At 38.6% G+C, this 21,037-nt stretch overlaps 1 protein-coding gene across 4 annotated transcripts in view; it reads right to left on the reverse strand.

The window, feature by feature from the left end:
• The window catches only part of MAP2K5 (mitogen-activated protein kinase kinase 5), a 262,810-nt gene that overhangs the window by 64,963 nt on the left and 176,810 nt on the right, over nt 1-21,037 (reverse strand). For 3 of the 4 annotated variants that reach the window (XM_060097121.1, XM_060097123.1, XM_060097124.1), the window contains one exon: nt 15,795-15,824. The exons of the other annotated variant lie outside the window; for it this stretch is intronic. In XM_060097121.1, the coding sequence (XP_059953104.1) occupies nt 15,795-15,824 (30 nt within the window). The remainder of the gene's footprint in view (nt 1-15,794; nt 15,825-21,037) is intronic. 4 annotated transcript variants of the gene reach the window in all.

A 21,037-nucleotide genomic window follows, 5' to 3' on the forward strand; every position in this document is an offset into this window, starting at 1 on the left:
ATAACTAACTTGTCCAAGTCCACCTTCCTGCCTGTACATTTTGCTTGTGTTGAGTTTTCTATGTCTAACTGACACCTGGGGACAAAGAACAGAATGATAATTGCTCCAGTCATAGGCTTTGCTAATCAGTCTCTAGAACTAGTAGCATTTTGAAACACTATTTAGACAAATCTCTTCCCTCTTCTGGGCATAGCTTTTTTTTTTTTTTTCTTTCATCAGCCGTTAGGTTCAAGATGTTAAGCCACACTAACAGGGGATAGTTATGTCTCATTCTAATATAAGACAGACCCTTATGTGTTTAAATGGGGAAGAATGACTTCACAACAGGCAGGCCTAAAAATCAGTTAGGTCTGATATTTAGGGTATTACTGCAGTCATATTTACCTTGTATTTCCTTGCAAGGGCCATACAGTTGAGTTGGCAATTAAAAAGCTCCCATAATATGACTTGTGACTTTGGAAAATGAACATGGAAAGGAAACTGCCAATGCAAAAGTTTGCTCATGGGGCCTCAGCTATTTAATCAATGACTCTGGTGATAAAAATCAACTTTGGAAGGCTCACATTATGCTTCTATCTCTATAGAGGTACTTTTTACACACACAGTGGTAAAGCAGACCTTGCTACCAGCGCTTTTATATTATATTCAGAAGCACAATCAGAAAACTGAAATGAATCCACCTATGTAACTTAGAGAAGACACCAGCTATAGCTTTCATTTTCTCTTTTTCTCTCTGAAATTATGGCCTGCCCTGCAGCTCTTGTCTGAGAGATTTATGTGTGACCTGGGTCAGATCTTCCAATATCAGTTGACAAATTTTCTCTTTACATATTTACTGCTTTTCAAGCTTGTGTTATTTTTTCTTAAATAGAAAAAAGAAATATAAAATTAAATTATATGGTTGGGATTTAAAAAAAATATCATTTTTATTTGTTGTGCTCCTGGCATCACATTCTAGCTTTCAATGTTGAACTCTATTCTCTTTTTAAGCTTCAAATTTTAGAAACTGTAGTTATTTTGCAAGGACTCTTTTTTTTTTGGGGGGGGGGTAGGTCCTTTTTTGGCCGCGCCACGCGGCATGTGGGATCTTAGTTCCCCGACCAGGGATCAAACCCGTTCCCATTGCATTGGAAGTACGGAGTCTTAACCATTGGACCTCCAGGGAAGTCCCAAGGACTCTCTTTTCAAATCAGATTCATTAAGCTATAACTCTGGCTAAATATGAACAGGGATTATGGCAAACTGAGATTTTATATTCAAAATGAAGAATAATGACCAAATTTTTTTTTTTTTTTTTTCTTTTGGAGATGGAAGGGACCTCCAAGATCTACTCATTTTGCTGTTAGGGAAACTGATGCTCAGAGGGGAACAGTGCCCAAGGCCACAGATAGAACCTGGCTTAGAACTGACTGCTGACTCACAAGGCTCCCTAGTATGGGGACAAATGCATAAACTTTGGAGTCAGAAAGATCCCTGGAATTCCAGTCAGATCCCCATGGCTTCAGAAGCTCCCTCCCTTCACTAGGCTTAGGGCTCTTGTCTAGAAAGTAAAGGATGAGCTAGAGGGGCCCAAAGACCCCCCAACCCCCCAAGCTGCTCATTCAAGCACCATGATTCTTTTTCCTACCTGAAGGAGAACTGACACTGGCACTCAATCTGATTGTATCTGGCACTGTGCTGGGTGATAAGACTTAGGGTCACATCACCTCCAATCCATCATAACTTGCAAAAACAAAGTGCCCAAATCTCAAAAAGCCCTCAGTGAGAGAAAAAAATCACTTCCACATGACCACAAACTGAATACATACTGCTTACTAACACTAACTTAAAATAAGAGTACCCAAACAAAGGACTGTGTTTTTGAAAAGGAACAGAATGAAACTTACCCGGGTTAACTACAAATGGGAATTTTGGCAAACTGATATTTTTAGACACTGAATGTATTATGAGACAAAATAAATGAATAATATATATTATTTCTAATCATATAAATGAACAAAAACAATTCATTTGTGCTATCCTATCTCCCCTGTTCATCAGCCTCTGTCCTTGTTCAAGTTCTTATCATGCCTGTAAATCTATTAGCATAGCTTGTATAGGACAAAACAAAACAAACAAAAAGTAACTCATATCACTTATTTAAACACAAATCAATCACTTAAAAATAAGTGATAAGAGGATTTAGAAAGGGGCTACTCAATAAGGTGTAAGAAGGTCACTGTGATTCCCAAATTCTAAGATCCACTCACTAGCACCTTCTCCCTGCCCCACATCCCAAACTCCGGCCGGGGTGCTGCATTCAGGAGTGACCAGTTTTAAAAAGTTAAAAATAGATATCCCTGAATTTAACAAACAGCTGGGCGGGCTAGAAAGGCTCCAAGATGCCTAGAGGAGGGCACAGCTCAGATGGGACCAGGCAGAAAATCATCGCAGCCATAAATTAGGTCACTTGGCTGTTACTGCTTCCCGAGTATCAAGGACATTGTCACACAACACACAACAGCTGGAGCACCAAGGTACGGTGCAACATCATTCATGTGCTGGGTCTGCCAGTCAGTGAGCAGGAAAAAAAGGAACTGACTGCCAGTCTATACTCTTTTATCCCTTGTGTATGTAAAACTGACATAGCTCAGGTCCTCCCCAACACAGGTGTACAAGAGCCAGAGTAAATCATCTCCCGGGCAAGTAAATGAGAATTGTAATATTTAGACCTAAATTCTGTGAGAAAAGCAGGGGCTTAGGATCACAATTCAAAACAACCAATGTGAATTACAAAACTGACCTTTTCCCTAATGGTACAAGGTCTGGTCAAGGAGTCCATTAAGCACTAGCTTTTCAAAGATTTTAGACATCTGCTGTATCAAACTTTTCTCTTTTCTTTGTTCCAAAAAATGTGTGGTCTTATTTCAGAATCTAGGAAGAATATCTGTTCTTTGTGTATAGGAGAGGGGTGAGAGGGGGAGGTGTTGCTTTTTCTGAGAAAGGCCTGTTGATCATTCTACTCCTTATGGTCAAATAAATCTGCCACAGCAAAAGTTATTTTAGTGTGTCAAAATGTCTGAAAGGTTTTTTCTGGAGCTATCAGTTAGTTTGCATCTCTATTAGCTTAAATCCTCCACATGCCACAGAGTCCAGAATGATGTTTGAAGTCAAGTAGTCCGATTCCTTGTTCCATGTATAAATTCACTTTATAATATTCCTGACAGGGACTTCCCTGGTGGTCCAGTGGTAAAGAATCGCCTTCCAATGCAGGGGACGTGGGTTCGATCCCTGGTCAGGGAACTAAGTTCCCACATGCCGCAGGGCAACTAAGCCCACGTGCCTCAACTAGAGAGCCCACCTGTCGCAAACTAGAGAGCCCATGCACCCTGGAGTCCAGGCGCTTCAACTAAAGAGAGAAAACCTGCGTGCCACAACTAGAGAGAAGCCCGCACACCGCAACAAAGAGCCCGTGCGCCTCAACGAAAAATCCTGCGTGCCACAACTAAGACCCGATGCAGCCAAGAATAATTAAAAAAAAAAAAAGAGTGAGGGAACCAATGAAAAAAAATATTCCTGACAGACAGCTAGCCTGTCTTTGCTAGAAGACTTCCAGTGACGGGATTCCAGTGATTCTATCTTGGGTAGCTTGAATTGTTAGGAAGTTCATTCTTATTTTGAGTCCAAATGTGTCTTCCTATAAGATGTGCCCATGGTCTGGAGCTGTAGTGATTAAGTCTAATGACAGCTCTTCACATATCTGAAGATAGCTGTCATGCCTCCACAATGTTTTCTTTCCTGAACAAACATCCTATTGATATTTTCTTCCTAGGATCATTTGCTATGTTTGGTTGCCCTCTATCCTTCTCCCTTCCATTAGTAATGACACTCTAACAGCATTCCCCCACCCCTAAGCAGCCCACGTGCTTCGTGGGAAGAAGACTTCGCCCCCAGCTTTAGAGATGGGGCATGTGGTCCAGGCTTAAACTAGTTGGCATCACCTAAATGCCCTGGCTGCAGGGAGTTAAACTGGTCCAATCAAACTGAAGCCCATAGCCTCTGGTTGCTTGTGGGGGAAAAGAGACCTGCTCTTTCCTTCTAAACTGGGAAGCAGGTCACCCCAGGAACTCTACAGCCATTCTTGGTCTGTGAAGGGAGAAGCCTAATAAGAATAGAGCTCAAAGTGACTTACCAGATAAAGTTCTACCTAAAACCAGCGATACTTAGATTTTCGGTCACGTAATTCAATAAATTTCCCTTATGATTGAGGCAACTTTGAGTTGGGTTTTCTGTGAGCTGAACCAGAAAGCTGTCTAGAAGGACCAAGCATGAGTTCACATTCTCCTTTGAGGTTACTCTTCTCTGAGTGTGGTGCTGTATGTGCACGTTCCTCATAAAGTGTGATATCCACGCCTGAACACATACCTTGCACTGACTTAGATCACCTTGCTTTGGACACTATACACTATTTAGAAGACTGTCATAGAGGCTACAAGTGCATTCACATTTTTGATAGCCACGTCACATAATTGGTTCAGTGGAGAGAAACAGAAGTGTGTAAGTCTTGGGCTGAAAAAGAATTACTTCTTTCCTGTACTCTTCTATTTCTTATGTGTTTCACACTGACAGAGTATTTGTGAGTCAAAATGAGTGGATCATTAAACCAATTACAGAATCTAGACAAGTCTGATGAAGTTTCTACCTGTTGTCTTTCCCCTGTAACTGACAGAAAATGCATCAACCTTCTGTTTGTTTGGCTGAGGTGAGTCTTGCCCAACACTGAAGCAGACTCATAGACTTGGTGTCTGAAAGCACCTGAAAGGTTTTTTAATCTGACCTAGCTTCCGCCCCATCTGACCCTTGAATCCCTCCTTTACGCCCCTGCTGACCGGACTTCTGTCTGAATACATACAGTAATGCGGAGCTTACATTTTCTGACTGTCCATTCTACCTCCTGTTCCAGTTCTACCCTAACAGTACAAATCCACATCCTTTCTTACAGAGAATCCTCAAATATCTGAAGACAATTATCACATCTCCTTGGAAGGTTTTATTCTTCGGGTATTAATGCTGGCAGGGTAGAGTGGAAATACAGACATGGAAGAAAAGGGGATGAAATTATTAATTTAAAGCCTAAGGATGTGTATTGATTCTTAGTTCCTGCTGATTCTAAAACATGCTATTGCCAACATGTAAAAAAAGTAAAATTAAACTAAATTATCAATTCATCAATTCATATATGTTTATGAAGTACTTACTCTGTGCCAGCCACTGTACTAGACTCTAGGACTCGGATGATGGATAAGATATAATTGCTGGTCCACAAAAACAAAGTGACTTATTAAGTTCCCTGAAATTTAGTGCCAGAGCTGAGACTTAAGCACAGGGCTTGCACGCACCTCTAAATGTCACTGAATGTTTGTATAAAATATAGTTCGCTGAATTCCAGACGCTGTAAATTTCTAAGACAGCTTCCCCATGCCCCCCAAAACAAGTCATGTTTTTAGGCATTGCAAGGAAGGTTTTCTTTGTGAGCTAAGACTCCACATATCGCTCCTTTTTTTTTTTTTTTAACCGCGATATATCTCACAACATTTTTTGGCCTGCTGAGATTCTGAGATAAGCTGTAACTGCAGCCAATACATGGTTCATACAGGATTAGGAAAGAAAAAAAATCTTGAAATACAGTCACATATAACCATGTTAATTAACGTGTGTCTTACTGGCTTGACTGTAAATTCAAAACAGGTTTAAAGAGAAGTCATGGATCTAGAATGAACTGAAGAAAGTCTGACTTCTGTTTCAGAGTTTTGGTTCACATCTCTCATATTTTGATATAAGTAAAATAAGGTTTCAATAAACTCTAAGGGAGGACATGGGGAGATGGTGTTGAGTAAGGTGGCTGAAGGTGTAGAAAAGAGGAGGAAACTGTTCGTACAAGATGAAAGGAGACCACAGAAGTATCTAGTCCAGCATTTTTCAGTCTTGTTTACCAAATAACTCTTAGTTCATACAAGATATTACTTAGACACATTTTGAAAATTAACAGATAATGTGTTCGTGTGTGCATGCATGTGTGTATGTGTCAGAGAGTGGATGCCCACCTACTGTATTTGGCACGTGACTGACCTGGGCCACCTCCATCAGTTTCCAGATGAGAAAACTGAGGTCTGAAAAGAAATAAGGTCAAACAACTAATAGGAACAGCCAGGACCAGAACTCAGGTTAACTCTGTGTGTGTGGCTAGGCGGAAACCATATACTGATAATGATTCAATTTGTCACTTGTTGGGTGTGTCACCTGTTGTACCCCAGTTGCCTCTACCCTGAGTCACTGAGCATTTCCAGCTGCCTGGCTACCAAGGAGGCATAGGGCTGATCAGGGGCTGGAGGGAGGCCTTTAGCCGGAAACATTCTTTTGTTTACTGTATTTTACCAAACTAGAGCTAGGACTGGGGTCGAGGTCTCCTCATGCCCAGAATGGTGCTCTCTGAAACCTGTCTCTGAACACAAAACAAGACAAGCTCCATCACCCTCTTTGGTCTCTCTTTCCCCAGACTTCCTTACCTTCCCCCCATGGTGTCACCACCTATAGACCTTGACAGTGTACAGCACAACAGAGTCTACACTTGGTTCTAATTGCTTTCCTCAGTTTCCCACAATTCTTTGGGGACGACACCTTGGCTCTGAGCGTAAACAGACAACTGCCTCCTTTCTTAGCTCCTAGCAGTCCCTGGCACCCTCTTTCCACCTGGTGTGTCCTGGGCAATCTCCAGTCTTAAATCGAATCAGCTCTTTGCTCCTTTCAGGCAACTCACTGATTTTTCAATGAACTTAGCTTGTCTGTTTTATTGGCACTAAAGAAGGTTGGGTTCTTAGCATCATTAACATTTTAGTTGAGGAAGAATTCCCAAACTCCCCAGGCATTAATCCAGAACTGTAAATATCTAAAAAGTAACCTGTACTCAAACAAAGCTTGGCCAGGTCTGCCCCCTTTTTAACTTGGATGCCAATGAGCCCCTAGCCCCAAATCTACCCAAGTTTTCTATACTGAATGTTGATAAGTAAAACACTGGAGTACAATAAAGTTGATGTCTTTGTCTGTTGTTGCTGCTGCTACTACTGCTGTTGAAGACCACTTCCCCCTAGGGATCCATATCCGTCAGCAATTACCTGGCAGGCATGGAGCATCCTACAACAGTAATTTCCATCTCTGTAGACACACCACTTGGAGGCAGTACTTGAATGGATGGGTGTGTAAAATAAGGATAGCTATTTGGGCTCAAAGCCTCTGGGTCCCTTCTCTCACTTTCTCCCCCTGCCCCATCCCTCTAGAGTGGGAGACAGTCTGACCTTGTTGCCAAATATCTGGTAATCGTCAGTGAGTCATCTAATGGCTATGGACCCCCCTTTCCTCCTCTGTAAAATAAATGAGTTGAACTAGACCATTGTAAGATCTCCTCACATCCTGAAATTCTATGATTCCATGAGGTAGTACCAATGAAACCAAAGGGGGAAAAATGGAAGGCCTTCCAGACCACAAAGTCGAAGAGGAAAAGAAGATAGCGAAGTCACCCCTGAAAGCCAGACTGAGCACCAAGTTCATTACTTCAAACTTCAATTCTATTTCTGGGCTAAACTGATTATTTAAAAATTGTAAAAGTATCATGGTCCCCAGTTACTGAGTTAAAAATGACTAGATTCTGCATATAATTCTATATATTAATGATGGTGATTGTGAATGATAAATTATAACACAAAAAAGAAAGACTGTAAAGGAAGGCTCTTATGGGATCAGAAAAGTAATTCATTTTAGTCCTAACTGGAGTGAGACATGGTCATATATTTTCAGAGTTACATAGATAAATCCCTAAAGTACTTCCTGGAAATATAAATAATACTAATATTACCTTGCTCTTATTTACCACCTTATTTTTTTCAAAGTGGTCTCTTAGGTATTAGCTCATTTGATCATGACGACCAATCCTCCAGCAGTCTAGAAAATGTTCTACAATATGCCAAGTTAAATTCATAAAGGGTGGCAGGGAACCCCTCAGAGGCATGTGCCAACTGACCTTAGGGTAGAAATCTTAAAATGCAGTGATTTCCAACCTCAGACTGGCTCTCAGTCATCTCAAAGGGATTCATGAAATTCTCAAGCTCAATTTCATTATCTGGTCTCTGCTACATGTGCCATCTCCATCCTGACACAGCACTTCTCTCCTCTATCATTCTACCAACCTTTTCTTACTTCCCTCCCAGTGTTGCTTTAAAAGTCATCTAAGGACATTCCCAAACTATTAGGGAGATAAATGTCACAGTAGCAGTAGTAACCTATTGAGTTGAAGTACTGCAAGGACACCAAATACAACGTGCTGCTTTAGACCTTTATCTTTTACAAGATGACTCTCCTCTTGACTAGAATACCTGGAAAGTTCTTTTCCATCCTTCTAGCCTTAGAACCTCAGCTCAAGCATCATCTACCCTGTGAAACCATAATTTCCTAAAGTGAGCTGACCTCTTACTCTTGAGGCCAGAGCATAGTACCTCCTGTAGGGCTCCTTTTATATCAACTGTCATTTGTTTACATTTTTCTTCCCACTGCATTGGACTCTTTGACAGCAGGGACCACATCTGTTCCATTTCCATACTCCCAGTGCTTAGCCCAGTGCCAGGACAGAGTAGATGCTCAATGACAAATATATGTTCAATTAAACTGAGATGTATGTCATAAAATAGTTTAGAAGGTGCTATAAAACCAAACCAACATTGGGTTAGTGCTTTTTAAAAAAATAGAGACAATCACTAACCTAGCTGGCTAACTACATATACCTCAACTGAGGTGTTAACAAGTAATTTATCTTTAATGGAAAGTTTCACATTTCTAAGCTACCCACACTTGGGGGATGATTTCTCTTCCATTTCTGCTCCATTTTAAAGATACAGTGGGAACCCACCTCCTGTCTTCAGCATAGACTAAGCAAATAAAATTATGAGACCTCTTGATAAGTATGAAATAGACATTGGGAGAAAAATTTGACATGGGCAATTAAAAAATTCCTGGGAAGAAGCAAATGTTTATCAGGGAACATCTTCATATCACCTAAATTTCACCTCTGCATTTTATGGAACATAAAATCTGATTTTATGGCTTGAAATATCAGTATATTTTAACTGTCTATATCCTCAATAGTGAGGATGAAAATAAACAATGAATTAAAACATGTAGGCTAGAAATGTTTGGAAAAATAAAACTGCACACATATCACTCTTTTGGACTCTTGCCAATTAAAGGTTAGAACCTGAAGTTGGGGTAATAACCTACTGCTGTTTTTTTCTTTGACCAGAGATCTCACACAAAATCTGGATATTTACAGTTTACTAAAATCCTTGATGTTCAAATTTCAAAAAGTTCATGCAACAAAGGATAGATTCCAAACACCTCTTTTCAAAGAAGGCAAACTTTTTTAGGTTTAATTTTGCAATACTAGGTTGGTCTAGGCATAATTAGCACATTAATACGTAAATAAGACAGTGATATCTATAGTGTGAATTTAACACTGAATATAAAACCATATTAAATTGTCAAAATTAGGATTAATAACAATATACTCAAAGGATTTTAAAACATGAATAAAATTAGGTGTAAAAACTCTAGTATTTTGACATTAACTTTTGAAAAACGTTTAATATTTTAAAATAGTTTTAAGAACATACGCTTTCTACTTTATTACAAGACAAATACTCTTATCCAGAGCACAATTTATTACTACAAAATAAACGTATGTTTAAAAGACAGTCTGTCAATTGAAAAAAAAACCTCACACACATTAAAATAGCAGGTTTCCAGGCCAAGTTAAACAAAATATTTTCTACTTGACAAGCTGCTTACATTTAAATGAAAACAGGGCAATTGTGGTCAATAATATAGATTGCATATAATAAAAAGAACCTTAGATCATGTTAATACAAGGATCAGAAAGCAGTAACTTAAATTAAAACCACCCAATTATTTAGCAAACTTTCAGATACAGCAAATAAATTAATCTGTTTTAAATGAATGCTCAGATAAGTAGCTTTTTGACCTATGAGTAAGTCTCACTAGCAGCAATCACAGCAAAGCAAGGATCTGCTGAAGCAAGGCAAAGCACCCAAATCAAACAAATGGTATCAGTAATCAAAAAGCATTTGCAAAACATATTTCCTTGGTTAGTAGCAGGGGGTTCTGAGCAAATGCCGCCTACAGCTTCCTTCATACTTTGATATACAGTGTATGGGGGGGGTGAACACATGTTTCTCTTACCCATGAACAAGTGGGGTATTTTGCTTTTTAACAACAGGATATTTTCATTTCTGTACTGTCTTGTGAAAAAGGCCAGTTATTATACTATTAAGAATACATGTCTTTCACTTAAAATCCTCTATTATCCACTTATGTTTAACTTGTATTGGAATTTAAGAATGCATCTTTATTGAGACAAGTAATATGTCATCATTTTGTTCAGCTAACAGGCCTGACAGACCCTGTCTCCTTGAGTTAAGAACAGCAGATCTCTATTTCGTACATTGGTGGCAAAAGGTGGCAGAATAAATGAGAAATGCCAATTGGTAGTAAAGATTTTTAATCCCAAAGATGCAGACTTTCCTTTTGCCTTGGCCTTAATTATTCTATTTGGTCAGATGATGGCATATTTTTTCAATAAAAGTGATCTCTATATATTGCAATAATTTATTTGGATGCCATTGTTACATATTTTAACAAATAACATCATTATTCACTATATCTCATATTTTTGATCCTTTTTACTACTCATCACCTTCTTTATTTGAAACAGATTTTTAACAGATAATCTTGATCATTACAACAATATCCTGCTTGCATTTTATTCAAATAATTCTTAAAAACAGCTTAAAAAGCCGTTTGGAATAACATCAAGCTTGCCATCAATCAAACGAAAAAATTCCGCTGGCGGTTGTATAAACATCAGATCAAGTCTGATGTCTTCAAGGATTTCAGAGTGAACCATAAAAAACTCCATTAACTTCTGACAAAGAATGCAAATTAATCACAACATGGGGTGAAATGAAATTAAAGGCTCTTTTCTAATCAATGACAAGGCAGGATGAAATATTTGTTACTCTCTCTGCACTCAGACTGCCTAGGATGTTTGCACTTCCCTTGCAAAGCCCCAAATGTAAGGTGTGAGTACAGATTTACCCAGTTGCTGTTTAGCACCCCCCACCCCCGCACCCCAGAGCTATCTGCTTACAAGTCGTGGAGATTCACAAAACACACTAATCATCTGAATCTCAGGTGCATCCAATTTGTTATTCACACTCTCCCATGCCAGTGAAAAGCCTGGCGCAGACAGATGCACCAGGAACCCTAAATGACAGTTTTGGCCTCCGGAAGTACAATCACTACAGCAAAATCTAGTACAGCCTCCAGGTGAAATGTCTGGAGCTCCATATGGAGCAGGGAAAATTAACAACAAGATGAAAATCACTGCAGCAGCAGGGAGTCGGAATTTTTGAAAAAAAAATGAAATTTAAAGATGAAGAAAGAGAAGTAATAAATTAATGGGGTGTGAAAACATTCAAAGCTTTACAATACCAGGGGCACTATTTGCTCAGATTTTTTTCCTTTTTGTAACTTCAGGTCATTTTGATGTAACTTATTAACCAAGATCAGGAAACGTAGCCAAAAGGAGAAGAACATTTTTACACATGCAAAAGTACCTTAAATACATTTGTATCTATATTATCTTCACTTTCCTGTGGCATCTTGCTTACCAATTTCCAAATGCCAGAGCTGGCACATTCCCTGAGAAGTCTCCATAATGGATTTACTATCATCCTAATGCAGGGTACTGTTGTAAAGTCTGAATGAAGGATGACAGTTTTTAGCAGGCAATCTTTTTCATTTCTCCTAAATTATGGTATCATTAAACAAACCATTGCCCACCATCATGTTTTTTAAGTCAACTGGATTTGGATCTACATGATTAACTATATACACAGCTCTAGTCCTTGTCCGGACTTGCACATTTTTCCCGATGACTATTAAAGCTAAACTGTTCAAGAAATTGAGATACTATCTGTTTACCAGATGTTTAAAAACACAAGTTTTCATTATTCTATTGCGGAATATCCTTCACAGGCACCCAGAGTTTAATGGCACTGGGGTCAGTGAGAGCTCTGGGTCCCTCCAGATCCATCACTCTGCTAAACACATGGTAAGAAAAGCAAAAGGGCTCTAGGGAATGGTCTTGTCATCATCTTCCATGGCACAACCCTTCTCATCTACACAGGAGGCCTCCTGAGGGCAGAGAAGGAGAGCCAGGAGAAGGGCTTGGTGGGGCTGAGCGGGAAGGAGGGCAGTGGTTCGAACAGCAAACCAAAATCAGAGTTCACAGAGCCAGTCATCTGGTAGAGTCGCCTGCAAGTCCTAGATCTAACTGTACCCATTCATCCCCAAGGCAAGGCACTTCATCTCTCTGAGACTCAGTCTGCTCACCTGGAGGCTGGAAATAACAGTCCCGAGTCAGATAACAGCAAGTGCTTTGGAACTGGATGTCAGAAAGGTGCTAGGTGAATCTGACATCGTTGTTCCTCCTATTATAAGCTGTAGTAATAAGACCGTGTATTTATAATGGCTCCTAACCTTTCTTTCCATAGAGCCCTAAACTGCATGCCAGTGAGGCTACGCAACTTTAAGGCCTAAAGGAAACTAAAATAGACAGTGTTTTCAAATAACAGAAAAAAACCAACCCCCCAAACAATGAAATTCATGGAGAATGATTATCTCAACAAAAATCCAATCCTTTAACCTTTATGTTGGTCCTGGGCTACTAACTCTCCCTGCTATCTTCCCAACACTTCACCCTCATCTGTGTCCCTACCAGATACACACTGTGTCACCGGCAGTAAGAGACGCTGCTAACGACGCTGTCAGCAGCACTGACGCTGGGCTGGGGGAAGGACGAGTCTGGATGCTGGCCTTGCCTCCCCTCTTTCCCTTCTGCTCATTTTACACTCTGCTCCAGCTGCAGCTGGCAGGTTGCAAGCACATCCTCTTGCAACCTTTGGTTGAGGATTAGAAATTCATATCCATAATCTTATTTGATCTGCATACTTCTAATCAGATAGGAAAGGCAGGTATCAGGATGCTCATTTTAGAGATGAGGAAACAGGTCAAAGCAAGAATTAAGGCCTGCAGTGACCGGAGCTTGTTAGAGCTGGGTTCTAATCCTAATCTTCTGGCTCCTGGTCTAGAGTTCTTTCAAACAGGCCAGTCTCCTCAGCTTGCCACTAGTGAAGGCAGCTGAGATCTGGTTCCCTGATTTGACTTTGAGTACCCAGCCCTGGGTACAGAAGGGATGCAAAACTGTGAGATCTTAAGGATATATGAAAATCTTTCATGTGTTCAAGGGCCAGACCAGTGGGTAATAATTAAGATGAGGCAGTCCTCAGCCTGGTAAATAAAGCTTTGACTCTATGGCTGCTTTGTAAACTAGTGAGTTACCTATCACTGGAGGTGTTCAACTTTGCTTTTCAGAGATATTGTAGAGAGGTTTGATTCGATGTTGTCTGAGATCACTTTCTACTCCTGAGAGTGTGTGATTCACTCCTGCCTATTCCACTTGGGATTCAATGGCCCCAAACCACCTACAGTACAACAATGAGCAAATCAGCCATCCTGTTTGCCCAATTTATAAGGGGAGGCTATCACACAGAGTGGTTAGGGGTTCAAATGAAATAATATGGGCCAAAGAGAAGGTATTATTTCATAATCCAGTCCCTGCAATACTATCAAAATAAACATTTTTCTTCATGTGCTTTATTTGAAGGCAAAAGGGTAGAAAAGGAATCTATAAAGTAACCTTTCCCAATCTTCAGTCTATACAGTACAAAGCCTGTAAAATAAATGCCAACTCCATCAAAAGTTATTAATGATTCCAGCAATGAAGTGCACAAACTTCTGTTGAAAGACCTGGGAAATAGGCCTGATGGCATCAAAGCTGCTTCTATTATTTGAAATGAAAGTCCCAATTTGGTGACAATATTCTATCACAATTCAAGGAATACAGTTTTCCCCTCACTCTGGCATAACAGTGATTGCTACCTAGGGAGTTCAGCACATTAGAATTTTCCAACTTCCACTCGACTGATCAAGTAAACATATACTTAAACATTCCAGAAAACAATACTGCAAAGGTAGACAGCCTCTTTCTAAATTCGACCAGAGCCTTCAAAAGCTTCATTTGTCAAATGCAATCATTTCTTAGACTTATCACTTGTCAAATCTCACTGATTAAATACTCTAGGCATTAGGAATCTCAAGAATACAGCTACATTCCCAATCTTTGGTATTTTTTTTTTTCTTAGATGGCTTATAGAAGTTTTCTATTAAGACTTGTTTGAGAGAGAAGTTATATAGTGCCTCTTCTCTTCATTTACAAAATTTGAGGGGATTGCATACACTGGCCAAACAGTGAATTGTTTAAAAATTACTGACAGAATAAGAGGCTTACCAAGATAAATATTCTAATGAGCTATAAATCCTGAAAATGTGATTTTAATTTGATGGGCTACCTAGAGCTAAGCAGCAAGGCTGTACACAGTAAAATCTCACTAAATGCGAGCATGCATGCCAAGTGATTACACTTAGGATCTTCTCTTTAAGGAAAAGATTATGTTTAAACAAAGAATCCTACAAATTTGAGAAGTGAGACTGACACTCTTGAACCTAACAACTTGGATGATTTCTCCTCCACTTATCTGATGGCTTTAACTGTAAAAGAAAAAGGATACAAAAGAGACATTACAGCGTGTGAAGGGGCTTTAAATGTCCACATGGGTACCAGGACAATTTGCTTAAAACTGCTTATAAAGATGGTAGAGAATGAGTCCCATCCTATTATTCAATAACCATGTTTGTGATGCATCTGTATAATCTAACCATGCATAAATTAGTATGTGTAATACAACACTTATTTGCATAATAATAGCAAGTTAATAGATGCTTAAAGAGCAGAGACCAACACCACCTTTAAATCAGACATGCCTCCAGGCACTTTGGCCTGTACAGACCAAGATGCCAGAAAAACAGGGAGCATCAACCAACAGTCAAACCATTCATTTTTCATCCCTCTAGACATTTCACTTATTTCCCCCCACACACTGGGGAATCATTTTCAAACCACAAAATAGCTTTATATTTTAAGCGCTAGCACCTTTCTATAATAAAAATCTTAAAGAAATTACTATAGAGATTATTATCAGCAATGGTAACATAATGGACATTTTATTTTCCTAGAAATGTAAATAGGAAGGGCAAATTTTTTAAAAAGAAAATGTTCGAAATCACAGCCACATAAAATTGGGGGGCCCATCTATTTGCTTAGCAAAAATAATGACTTAGATTAGATATTTTCACCCTTCACCTCAATCCTTTAATTCAAATAACTAATTGAATCCAAAAACGCAAATAGTGTATCAAGAAAAGGTTGTGCCCCTCTTCCAACCTCAGTAAGAGCACATGGTACTGGGTTGGGATGAGGAAAAACATTACCAGTGTCACACAAAGGAAGAGCACAATGATGGCTTTCAACCTTTAACAAAGAAGAAAACAATCTGGAGTATAAAAAAATCAAAAATCAATACAGACTCCTAAATGACTCCTTTAAGATATCACTTTTCAATTTAACAGGACAGATTTATTTGTATGTGGCTCAAATGTTCACAATTGCTCCCTGTACTTCATACATAGGAATGAATGTCACAGTGGAAAACGGCAGTAATGAACAATCTTACCTGAGGATATGGAAACCTCCCAAGAGCAAGCTGAGAAAGGAAATAATATTTGTCTAGTTATAGATTTGCATGCAGGGCAGATCTTAAGACAGACAAGTACTAAATTTCAGAATTACATCCAGCAAATATAAAAAGCTCACAACCTTAAATGCACAAACTAAATTATTGCTGTAATTACATTGAAAGCTATATATAGAATGAACATTTGCATTGGACAATGTTGTATCCCTGATAAAATATTCTATTTTTAACAACTAAACACTACCCCTACGTAGTTTCTCTTAGGAATATTGTCAGCTGTACGGGCATTATTCACATTTACAAGTGTACGACAGTTTCTTCTAAACAGAGATGTAAAACCATAGGATACTGTCGGCTTTTCCTCTTGTAACAATGGAAACACTTAATTGCTCCTAGCCCACAGCTCTGTAGAATTTTCAGTTATAAGTATTACGGGAAGAGTTGTAGGAAATGGGGGGTGGGCCATGTGAAATAGAAAATTTTGCCATTATTTTCATTTATTTGTTAGTTTTTTTCATCCATTCATATTTAGAAGAAAAGAGCTACTACTAGTGGGAAAGTGGCAGTTCAAGACCGTGAAGTTGGAACTATAAGTCTGAAATTGGGTAAGTGAATCCTTACAGCTTCCAATTTTATTTATTTGTAAATGGCTATGTATTTCTAGGCCACTCACTTAATTTTGGTCTTTAAATTCTCACCTGTGAAAACAAAATGATTCAACCAGGAATAGGATTGATATGAAGTGATAAGATCAAATTTACCAAACGTACCATAATTTATTTAAAGAAAACTGTGGCTAAATTTTGCAACTTCATAATGTGGCCCATCGTCAGGTCTGAAATCCTTTATAGGTATTTGTAAATATTTTCAAAGTAGAATCACTACATCAGGAAACTTTGAAGCTAGAATGGATCCAAGGAAACATCAATCTATTTTACAGATTAGAACCCCAGAGTCCCATTGAAGATGTTTCCACACAGTTAATCAGTAGAAGCCTGGGGACTGACCCCAAGACTTGCAACTTAATCCAGGGTTCTTTCCAGCATATTACATTGCTTTTCTAGATCTTGAGAAGTTGTGCACTTATCTCAAAGACACTGACACTGCTCAAACATTTTTGAACTCCTCTTTTGGAACTGTGTTTAGAATCATTTCAAGTCACAGAAGAACAACTACTTCATTTTATTAGAACTGCATCTTATCTTGAGCTTAAAATTATACCCTTCTGCTTTTCGATCATGTAAATTATTTGTTGACTAAGGTCTGAATGGCCTATGGGTATTACCAAAACCCAAAGCCAACTTCAAAGAATAAATATTTTGTTCCTTAATAAGGATAGACATGAAGATGCTGAGGTTAATTTTTAAAGTTCTAAAACCAGTTTGAGCAACAGCAATGTAATAGGAATAAACCATATGACCATGTAAGGTGACTACTTGGAAAGGGCCAACACTCATTTGGATGTGTGTGTGTATATATGTGTGTGTACATATATATATATATATATATATATATATATATATATATATATATATATATATATATATATATATATATATACTTGGTAAGATTTGTTACCTTGTACTCATTTCTTGTATACTCAGAATTCTCAGATTTTCAAGACATAAAGTTATACTATCATTGTTTCATTTGGTGGATGTCATTAATCTGTTCAACTATAGAGTGAAGGAAAGAGAGTGTGGATGTTAATCAAACTCCCTTTCACAGTTTTGTGTGATTATGTCTGTTGTCTATATGCTGCTATTAATTAGGAAGGGGAGGGACTCAGCTCTCCACAGCCTCCACTCCACCTTCACCCAATACAGGCTATTGATTTGACTTACATTCTGTAAATACAGTGTGTTTCTGGCCAATGAGAATGTGCACATTGATTCAGAAGGAGCCACTATGGTCTTTTGTGGCAGTAATGGGTGGGCTAGGCATTTGCACCATTCTGTACTGAACTGACAGGCAGTGACAGCTCACCAAAAGCTGTCACCTATCATCACACCCATCTGCAGATTATGAGTTTTGCACATTCTTTCATTTGGAAAAAGTAGCAAGAGGAGGGTCTCTGGTCTGAAAAAGCTGACAGCTTAATAACTACTAGAAAATGTTTAGAACATCCTATCTGAAGTCCTTCTACAGGCGCTGCACCATTCACTCTGGTACATGTTGAACATGTCATTAGGGCCTATGGAAGAATTCTGTCCATGTAGCTTACCAGCAGAAGAAACTTTACCACCATATATACAGTTAAGGTCTAAACTAGCTGGCCAGTGCCAACACTGGCCATTGGTTCTTGTAGATTAAAGAACTAAGCAATGATAAAAGGAAGACTTTAAAAAAAAAAAAGAAGAGTGGGATGAGGTGAAAAATGCGAACTTTTTCCACTTCAACACAAAGCCTCAAATTCTCAAGTCATCATTGTTCTATGGAGAGGCAAGGCTACAGCAGACTTGGGAATGTGCACTCATCTACTTGGCCCCCTCTCACAACTGGTAAAAGGTAATTAGGCTGGCTGATGATATTCATTTACTCTGTAAGAGACCTCCATCAAGAGAACAGAGAGAAAATTCAGCAGGGAGCCTCTCTGTACCAGCCAGCTAGGGAACAGGTGGCAATGCTTGAACTAGTGACCTCAACATTCTTGGAACTGGCTTTACTTATGTGCACTTTCCTGATATCCTGTGGAAGCTCCGTCTTACTTGTCAACTACATTCCTGCGAGGACTGTTTCTAAGGCATCTTGCAGGTCTGACCTCTTTTCAATCTGAGGGCAGAGAATGGTCCCCTGTTCTTGACCAGAGACGCGCAACAATCATTTACTCTCCCACAGTGTCACCACTGGGCTGCTCCAGTGGCAAGCCAAGGATTCCAATTCTGCACTAGTGAAAACTGGCAGCGGTACTATAGGCTGGCACCACAAGCAGTCATTTTAAGGCCCTGGGAGAGGGAGCTGCCTTCCATGTATGTCTCTGCCCTTTCAGGTTTAATGCAGCTGCAATGTTTATGTTCTATACTATTTGTCTTGTGGCCAAATAGAAGGAAATATATAGCTAAGCCCTAGAACCTTTTTATCAAGTTCAATTAGGAGAAGGTAAAAAAGGAAAAGGGCTCTCAGCAGATATGGCTGAGGCTGTCAAAAGTCAAAATAAACACTGAACCCTTATGGGGAAGAGGGAGCACATATGCTATGAGTGAATATTTCAGAGACAGATGGACCTGGGGCCATTCTGTATCTTTTACCCTTACTGGTCTATTAATCTACTTGCATTTCCCCAGTTTTTATTGTCAAGGTATTATAAATTAGGAAACTTACAAAAGAGAGTATGTAATCTTCTCTGAAATGGCCTGCAGATATGTCACTGTACTAAATGTGTTTCAGATTTAATGAAGCTTTAATGTCCTTTTTAATTTTGCCTGTTTCTGTATCACCAGGGGTCGGGCAAGGCAATCAGCACTCAAGAGGGTGGTTTGGTTTAAAACTAGGAAAAAACTCATTTGCTTATGAGTTGCACTGTATTTTCTTAATTAAATTTACTGAGTAAAATGGTTTAAGTTCAGCCAACCAATGACCTTTGTATGTAGATGTAGATTTATAAATAGGTTAAAGAAGAAGAAAAAAAAAGAATCACAACAAAGCAAACAGATTAGGGCTTAGCCAATGGAAGTCTTTGCCCTCTTTATCATCTTTACAAAAGAAGCATTTAAATTGAGGCAGCTTAAGTCCAGTTAAAAAAAAGTATATTGAAAAATGTGGGCGCACAGAAGTGCCAGCAATTCATCAAATGACTCTTAACATCCTTTTCATTCCCAGCAGGGGAGCGGCTCACATTGTAAAAGATTTGGAGAAGCTTTATTTATTTTGGGGAAGTGGAGGTAGAGATGAGGGAGGGAGAGGATTCTATTTAATGTTAAATAAAAAAGTGCATTTTAATTCTAAATACATAAGATTCAGCAAAGTGTTAAATACTCTGTTCGTTGTGGGAGATTTACTATGCAAAAGGCAGAAAAAGAATGCTCTAAAAACATTTACCAGTTGGGAATACACTTAAATAACAGTAAACCACTAACCTTTCACTGTAAAACTAGGACTGCTCCTTAGTGTTATCTGATTGATCTTTGATTTGTCCAACCATAATCTATGAACTCCTCTTGAGTTAGCGGTATCTGAATATGCTGGACTTTATAATTTAAGTAACCAGTATATGTGTGAGTGTGATTAACAATTGCCAAATACATAAGAAATGTATGATAGAAACCTTTGTATTTTAACAAAAAGGGTAGAAGATATTTATTTACAAAGCAACAAAAATGGCTTCTGTTGATAATAAGAATAATTATTGTCATGAAGTCATAAATGATAAAGAGAAAACATACATTGTAACCAGAAAGCAAGTGCAGGACAAAAACTCAGGATATGTTTTTGGTGATCAACTGACCAACTGAGAATATCAACAATGTGGGAGTAGCTTTAAATTTACAATTATACTGAAGAGCACTGGATTTTATAAATTCTTAATTTAGACATATTCTATGTTTCTCAGCAAAACTGCAAATTGAAAATAATCATTTTCAATATAGCCAATGATCTAGTTGAAGGAGGACTTTATAGTCTGAAATGTTCTAAAATTTGTTCTTAATTACCCTTGTGCACATTTTACACAATTAAATTTCCATCGAAGGATTCTGCATTTAGATTGTGCACTGCAGTTAAACCTTTATTTTATAGAAATGCAGCAGCCACTTTGGGACATTCAGACACAGGGAAACTTTAAAAAATCAGACTTAACTACTGGATTACATAAAATTCCCTAGGTGAGATTTCATCCCAAGACCAATTTACACAGTCCTAGAGAGAGAGTTTAAATCATCTGAAACTATGCTAGCGAAGGACCATAATAAATACTAAATACCTCAAAATCTACCCTAAGATTTTTCTTTTCTTCCCGTGTATCAATTTCACTATCCTCTTACTATATGGTTTAAAAACAATCCAAAGGATATAACAGCAATTTACCAGTGTTAAAGTGCTTTGGAGGTTAAATTGACAACAAAGAACACAGAAACACAAAGCGTCTTGAAGTAGGGTTTCAATTAAATGTGGAGGATTTAGTAATGCAGTACCAAAAAAAGAGTTACAAATTAATTTAATCTTCTGCCTATAGTTTGCAGCTGCACTCCGAAGTGTCTTGGGCTTAAGAACAAAGCCTTGAAAGG

The sequence above is a fragment of the Mesoplodon densirostris genome, chromosome 4 (assembly GCF_025265405.1).
Source record: "Mesoplodon densirostris isolate mMesDen1 chromosome 4, mMesDen1 primary haplotype, whole genome shotgun sequence".
In the NCBI taxonomy this organism is placed as follows: Eukaryota; Metazoa; Chordata; class Mammalia; order Artiodactyla; family Ziphiidae; genus Mesoplodon; species Mesoplodon densirostris.